The 8,366-nt window shown below is 38.4% G+C and overlaps 1 protein-coding gene across 1 annotated transcript in view; it reads right to left on the bottom strand.

The window, feature by feature from the left end:
* Positions 1-8,059, bottom strand: part of RNF11 (ring finger protein 11) — a 38,455-nt gene extending 30,396 nt beyond the window's left edge. The window contains exon 1 of the mRNA XM_006732068.3: positions 7,934-8,059. Coding sequence (XP_006732131.1) covers positions 7,934-8,056 — 123 coding nt within the window. The 5' untranslated portion in view covers positions 8,057-8,059. The remainder of the gene's footprint in view (positions 1-7,933) is intronic.
* Positions 8,060-8,366: the final 307 nt, after the last annotated feature.

Below are 8,366 nucleotides of genomic sequence, written 5' to 3'. Positions count from 1 at the left end.
AAAAAAAAAAATAGGTAAAGGATTTGAATAGATACCTCTCCAAAGAAGATACACAAATGGCCAACAAGCACATGAAAAGATGCTCAACATTATTAGTCTTTAGGGAAATGCAATCAAAACCATAATGAGATACCACGTTATAGTCACTAAGATGGCTATAATAAGACAATAAGTTTTGGCAACAATGTGCAGAAATTGCAACTCTTATGCACTGCTGGTGGGAGTGTAAAATGGTGAAAGTGCTTTGGAAATGGTTTGGTAGTTCCTCAAAAGGTTAAACATGGAATTACATGACATGGCAATTCCACTGGTAGGTGTATAACAAAGAGAAATGAAAATACATCCATATAAAAACTTGTACACAAATGTTCATAGCAGCATTCTAACAGCCAAAAAGCAGAAACCCAAAAGTTCATTAACTGAACAATGGCTAAACAAAATGTGGTAGATTCATACAATGGAATATTTCACAAGAAAAAGGAATGAAGTCCTAATACATGCTATACCACAGATGAATCCTGAAAACATTATGCTAAGTGAAAGAGGCCAATCACAAAAGACCACATAGTAGTATGCACATTGGTATGCATTCCTCATGGGGGAAATGCAAGTTAAAACCACAATGAAAGACTTCTACACACTTACCAAAATGTCTAAAATAAAATAGATTTGTAACACCAAGTGTTGTATGGATGTAGAGCAAATAGAATTCTCATACACTGCTGATAGGAGTATAAGTTGATGGAACCACTTTGTAAAACTGTTTATCAATTCTGAATGCATCAACAAATAAGATGGACTGATAAGGTGTCAAAACAAATACAGCAAAATGTATAGAATCTAATTCGTAGGAATATGGGTGTTCAAACAATTCTGTCAATTTCTATTTTTGAAAATTTCCGTAATAAAATGTTACAGGAAAAACTATGTACCCAAAATTAGTATGTATATTATGTACATAAAAAGGTCACAGCAGATTTATACGGCCAAAAGCTAACAGAACCCAAATATACATCAATAGTAGAATGGATTGGAAATATGTAAAAATGTATTTATACAATTGAATACTGTATAGCAATGAAAAACTGCTACATAAATACAACATAAATGAACTTCACAATGTTGAACAAACTATTCTATTTAAGTTCAAAACAAGGCAAAACAAATATATGGTGATAAGGTCAGAACAGTGGTTATCTTTGGGGAAGGGATACTGACTGTTGAAGGATGTATGGGGGAGACTCTGGGGGTTGGAAATAGGGCATATCTTGATGGTGATTATAGTATGTAAAAGTTCACTGGGCTATATAGTTAAGATACTGCTAGTCATACTGTAAAAGATATAGTCTTCATTGTACATAATCAGTAAGGTTTATTTACACACACACACACACACACACACACACAATTATTACACTTTAATGTACAGGATTATACAACTCTCTAATTCATGTTCACCTACTGATTACTCTTTTGGCTCTAAGCTCCCCCACTCATAGTTTAATCAGGGCAGCTCTTTTGCTTCTATTCCTTCCTTACACTGATGTTCATGTAAGACTTCACTTAAAGTCTTCAGAAACTAAAAAGTAAATCTGATTCACTGCCCTGTCACAAATTGATCCCCCAATTTCAAAAGTCTACAGCAATTTAATAATTATATACCATTTCATACCAAACTAATAAACACTTCATGTATATACATTAATCTCATTCCCTTAGCTAAAATAGTAGCTCTTTAGGGGTAAAGGGCTCATTTTCCTTTCCCCTTGGCGCCTAACAAACTTGCTGACTGATAGAAGAAACTGGTTATGGAGCATCCTGGTTTCTATCCTTAAAGTCTTACTTACTCAATTTATGATAAACTGCTTTTTTCACCACAAATAAGAATTATACTGTTATACAAAATTACATGTAATTTTAACTAGTTGTGTCAGTTATAAAAGTCTCACTCTTCTTAAAGCCATTCAGTTTCATAAGAATTCAGAAAATTTTCAATAAATTAAGAAACAAATATATCTGGAGGACTGCTTTTTTCATTCCCATACTTTCAAATCCCTTAGTTAATTTACTGTATGCTCTCTGGATTAAGTAACAAGATAATTACTCACCTGGCCTTTGGGAACACACTCCAGGTTGGCTATTTAATTAAAAGATAGGTATATGTGCATTCATATTCAATTGAACTCAAAAGTATTCTTGATCAGTTAAAATAAGGAACTCTTCGAAGACTTCAAAAACATACCATAAAGCCAAATTGAATATCAATATCAAAAGGTCAGGCAGATTATCCAAGAGCTGAATATATTTAGTTCTCCCTAATCGCTTTACTTTTTCAATTCCATGCAGCAATCTTTTGCCATTAAAAACACACACTCTGGCTGTCTATTAGCCAGCTTTTCCTTCTATCTTTCACTCACATTTCCACTCTTAAAGTCCTTGGTATCTCCACCACTTCATTTATATCACAACTGCAAAAATCCTGAATTCTGAGCATATTACTATCATAAATATTTATTATATTCAGTATTAAAAGTTACTGGTAAGGAATCAACTTCTATAAATTTGTTACAGCCTATTTTTTAATAACCTATTTGAATACAGGACAGAAGTACATCATCCCTAACTCTTTGCTTGAAGGAAGGTTATACATAGAAAATAATTATATTCAGAAATGGCTCCATGCAAGATGACAAATATAACCTGTAATTTTAATTGTATTTACAATTATCTTCCTTTCATTCCCCTCCTCATTTATAGAATTTAACTTGGCTAAGGCACAGTAAAGACAGAAGACAAAAGAGAAAAAGTGGCACAAGTTGAAGAAAAATGTCAGGGAGAACCTAGTCATTCTGTGACAGTTTTTCTATTTAGAAGCCAAATAAGATTAAGATCTTTAAAAGAATTTCATTCTACCTAAAGTATTAAGATTTTAATGGAAATTTTATAAAATATGGAGATTTCTAGAAAGTACTAACTAAAAAATATTTTAAGGAAGTCAACTTCTCAGATCTTATGCACCAAGTAACTCATTACCCCTATCTTCTCAAGTTACCCTATAATTAGCCCTAGAATTAAACACTGACAGACTGTCCTACTCTTAAAGGTACATACATTCTTTTTTTGTTTGTTTGTTTGTTTTTTTAAGATTTTCTTTATTTATTTGAGACAGAGAGAATGAGAGACAGAGAGCATGAGAGGGAGGAGGGTCAGAGGGAGAAGCAGACTCCCTGCCGAGCAGGGAGCCCGATGCGGGACTCGATCCCGGGACTCCAGGATCATGACCTGAGCCGAAGGCAGTCGCTTAACCAACTGAGCCACCCAGGCGCCCAAAGGTACATACATTCTTAATGGCAAAGAATCAGCCTTAATTAAAGGATATCCAGAATGGGTTTCGGGTATAAATAACCCCTGCAACAATGCTGACAAATAAGCAAATATCTTTAAAAAAAAAAAGAAGGGCAAGCTGAACTACAGTACACAAACCAAACTCAAATGAAAAAGCTCACATACTTTATAAATAACAGAACAAAAATGAATAGTCAGAAAATAATGGAGAGAAAAATAGCAGAATCCTTTATGGTACACAGGCCTAAGCACAGGATTCTGGAACAATTTATATAGAAACAAGAACCATAAAATCTCACACTCTTACAGAAAAATACAATTAACTGATTTTCACATTTATTCAAGTATTTGAGTGCCTGTTATGTGAAAAGAATAGTTCTAGCAAACTACTGAGCTGAATCATCAGAGTTGGAGTCTAGCAGAGGAGATATGACATTGTTATAAATAATTAAAATCAAGGAAGGGTAAAGTGTCCTAAGAACGGTAAACAAAGTGCTAAAGGAGTTCATATTAAGATGTTATTCAAATTGGGGGAAATCAGGAATGGATTCATGGCATATTAAGTTGGCCCTTGAAACTCTGAACTTATACCGGGAACAATTAAGGGAAGAGAATTCTGGGCAATGGGAACGGAAGAGCAAAGGCAGAGGCTGGAAAGCAGAAGGCATATATAGAATATAGCACACTGTTCAATTTGACTAGAGTCTAAGTTGTATACAAGACTACAAAAAGCTGGGCGCCTGGGTGGCTCAGTCGTTAAGCGTCTGCCTTCGGCTCAGGTCATGATCCCAGGGTCCTGGGATCAAGCTCCACACCGGGCTCCCCGCTCTGCAGGAAGCCTACTTCTCCTTCTCCCACTTCCCCAGCTTGTGTTCCCTCTCTCGCTGTGTCTCTCTGTCAAATAAATAAAATCTTACAAAAAAAAAAAAAGACTACAAAAAGCTGGAAAAGTATATAAGGAGCCAGATCATGACTGACTGCTAATACAGAGATCTTCAGTAATAAGTCATGAAGAATCACTAAGCATTAAGAGGCAAGGGGTCTGATCTGGAGAGATTTATCTAGCATTGAGGAATGAAATGAATGGGGAAGAGAGGTGACATCAATTAGGTTACCCGGAGAAGTAATGAGGACCTCAATCATGGTGCTAACAGTACAGAAGGGAGAAGGCACAGTTCTAAGTTAGGCACTAGGATCTACAATGTGTAGGATGCCATTACACTCAACTGAGATATTTTTAAAATCTTAACACATCATTCGCATTTTTTAAAAAGATTCATTTATTTATGAGAAAGTACACACACAAGAGTGGGGGATAATCTCAAGTAGACTCCCCACCAAGCACATAGCCTGTAGTGGGGCTTGATCTCATGATCCCGAGATCATGACCTCTGCAGAAAACAAGAGTTGGATGCTCAAGTGACTGAGCCACCCCAGGGCCCCCACATCATTCTCATTTTTAAAGAAATTGTAATCTGGAAAAATCATTGTTAAAGCACTAAAAGCTAATTAATCATGCAATACATGATTTCCAGATAAATATTACAAACAAAAATTAAAATGGTCAGGGGAGGCTTTATTAAAAAGGTTGGACCTGATCTGCACCTTAATGAAAAGACAGAACTTTAAGAGGGGAGGGATAAAATTTCACACAAAGGAAACTTTTAAGTTAAATAATTTAATAAAGATGAATATATGCAAAATACAATTTAAGTAATTTCCAACAAAAAGGTAGATAAAATGTAATACATTAAAAAAATCTTCAATTTTTCATATTGCTATCAGAGAAACAAAGTATTATTACAGCTTTAAATAGTTAAAAATAAGTATTTTATTATATTCTAGACTTAAAGGAGGATTACTTTTAATGAGTTCTATAGGAAAATGAGTTTTTTTTAAAGTATCTTGAAACTTTATTCAGTCACAATTTGAAATATCCAAAATGTTTTGTTATTCATGAAAGAAGTTCCACAAAACACATCATCTAATAACTCTCTTCATATTTTTCATGTAAGTGACAAACAGGATTTGAACTCAGATCCATCTGACTCCAAAACCAGAGCTACACTTGCACTCACTGCAGTATTAACTTATTTTCTTGATTTTAAAATCCCAGATGAATTAATCACAGTCAAAGGACAGGACTGGAGGAAGAGATCAGAAAATCTCAAACTATGTAATGACTGCAAAACTGAGATACCAATCTTTGTATTTATATAAATATATACACAGCACACAGAAATACTGTAAAGTGGCTTTTGTTGTTGTTCAATGAATATTAAGCTCTTTTTAACAAAGTGCTACTATTGAATTAGCATGACAAATGGGGGAGGGGGATCTTAAGAGTGACAGTACCCCACTGAGGTACTTCAACCTGTTCACATATTTCTTTCAGCACTGGGCTACCAGTTGGCCTTTCCTCTTATGGACCCTCATCCTCCAGCCTTTCGTGGTTTATCTTCCCTCTCACAACCCTTCTAAGACTGCCCTTGATGGGCAGATTTCCTTTGTATTCTTTTTAAACATTCAGGAAGGACAGAGTAGAGGGTGTGCCCAATTTCTTTGTTTTTACCTTATAATTCAAGAAAAGCTCTAACCTCTTCTCTCCCATTTCTTTAAGGACAAGGATTCAAGTACTTTCTCATAAAGTAAACATTTTGTTATAGACTATACACAGAGTTAAAAAAAAAAACCCTAAATTTTATAATTATTTTAAACCAATTCCTATGTTACTGAAAATTGATTTTTAGGATTCCTTAAAAATGATCCATAATAAAGGAAAGAAGGCACTAGGAATATGCACAGTTCTTACAAGACATTATAACTGCATTGGCCTCAAATATATTAATTCATTTAAAAGAAATCCATTCATTCAACCAATAACTGAGTGTCTAATGTGTGCCAGGTACTGTTCAACAATTTAAAAAAACTCCTTTTCTCAAGGAGCTTAGCCCTCGTGGGAGAAGACAGATAATAAGCAATAAACATAAGTAAAGACAGTGTGTTAGAAAGTGATAAATGCTATGGGGAAAAAATAGAACAGGGTACGGGAGAATTCCAGGGTGTTAGGGCAGGTTGTAATTTTAAATAGCTTACACTGGGGGAAGAGGGAAATGCCTTAATGATGAAAACATACATAATATCCAAGTGTTATATGTGCTGCTTATGGAAGTGGGGGGTGGGGGTGGTACACAAACAACTGAGTGATGGATTCACAAAGGGAGGGAGGAGAATATAGAGACTTGGGAGAGGTGACAGGAGAGCTGAGTCCTTAAAGAGGATTAGATGTTCACCTGGCCGACCTTGGGGGAAGGAATCCTAGCAGAGGGAGCAACTAGAGCAAAGGCAGAGAGATATGAACACACTCGTGTTATCTGGCAGGCCTGGAATACAGAATGTAAATCATGGAGGCTTCTATATGCCACAAGTAAGACTGGACTTTATTGGTATATATGAAAGGACCCTGAGGGTTTTATTCAGAAAACCAGCATATGTGATCAGGTTTTTCTGGTGTGATGAGACACTGGTTTACAAAGAAATGAGAAAAGAATAACACTAGATAATGATGTCACCACATGAAACAACAAAGGAGACTGCCCAGTTAGAAAACTTAACCCCATTCAGGAAAAAAATTAAGCCACTTAACTATCCAAGCCCCTGCGGAAAAAGTTTTTAGCCAGTATCATTGAAAACTGAAAAGTAGAGGAAAGGTTTTTATATATATTATGGATTATAACATCTACATATCTGTTTTGCGTTCAAGAGGTCTTAGCTTTTTAATTGTGTAAACATATATGGGACTGATGACTGCTGTACAAAAAGCAATGAAACTGTTTAGGAGCAAGTCTTTGATATAAAGGGAGAACCACGAGTAACAGAAGGTATTTAAGTCAGGTTTAAAGGTTTCCAAAGTTCAAGATACTCAAGTTTTATTGAATCAGCGCGTTTAAAAGGTGTGTCATAGGGGTGGAGCAAAAGGAGGAGGGATTAAAATTAATACATAGATATATATAAACAAGTTAACTCTTGATGTCGCTGGACTAAAATCACCACTTGAAGCTCTTTTCTCATGTAGAAGAAATGAACACCTACCAGATCCAATTAACATAAACACACAGGGTACAGGGAGAGGATGATCATACATGACAATGTAAATGGGGTGGGGGCCAACCACCTATCCAGAACCCATAATCCAGCTGGCGGCGCGATGAGGAAATCCATTCCCCAAACCTCACAGCTCAGACTACACGATTTAGACATAAAGGCAGAAAAATGTCACTCCCAAATTCCACAAGCGAACCACCAGTCACTGGCCAAGGGGATAGAATCACATACTCAAGGGGACAGAATCCCAGAACTCAAGGACAGAATACCATCCCCACACCGTTCTTGAGCGGAGGTGAAGGATCCCCCTATTCTAGGAGTGGGGAGCAATCACCCTCAGTCCCTGCCCTAAGGGGGTCGACGCCCCCGCGGCCAGGCCCTGACGAGACCAGGGGCAGTGACAGCCCCGAAGCCCCCTCAACCTCGGCCAGGAGCTGCCACTACTCCTCGCGCCCCCTCCTCCCCAACACACAGCCTCCCCTACCTGATATGGCGGCGGCGGCTCCTGATCCGGCTCCGTCCCCTCGCCAAAACTAGCCCGGTCGGACTGAGACTCGTGAAGCAGGGAGATGTCATCCGAAGTGGGGGATTTGAGGCAGTTCCCCATCTTCCGGGGTTAGGATGTGTGATCTGGGGGAGGAAGAAAGCAGTGACGGGGTCGTTCGCACGCTCGCGGTCAGCCTCGGTCAGCGAGGTGGGGTCGGACAGCAGGCCGGGGCTCAAGCGGCGGCGGCTCCCCCGCCCCCCGGCGCCGCCGAAGGGCCGCTCATGCCAGCCCCCGGACTTGGGGCTCAAGGCTGGGCCGCGGGCTCCGCTGGGGTCGCGGCGGTTGCCTCTTGAGAGGCGGCAATGGGGGGGGGGCGGGGAGACGAAGCACTTCCCCACCCCGCCCCCCCGCGGGGCGGCGGCGGCCACGG

Source organism: Leptonychotes weddellii, chromosome 4, assembly GCF_054177405.1.
Source record: "Leptonychotes weddellii isolate Sample4059 chromosome 4, ASM5417740v2, whole genome shotgun sequence".
In the NCBI taxonomy this organism is placed as follows: Eukaryota; Metazoa; Chordata; class Mammalia; order Carnivora; family Phocidae; genus Leptonychotes; species Leptonychotes weddellii.
The sequence above is the reverse complement of the archived record's forward strand: the minus strand, read 5'-3'. Positions and strand labels throughout refer to the sequence as shown.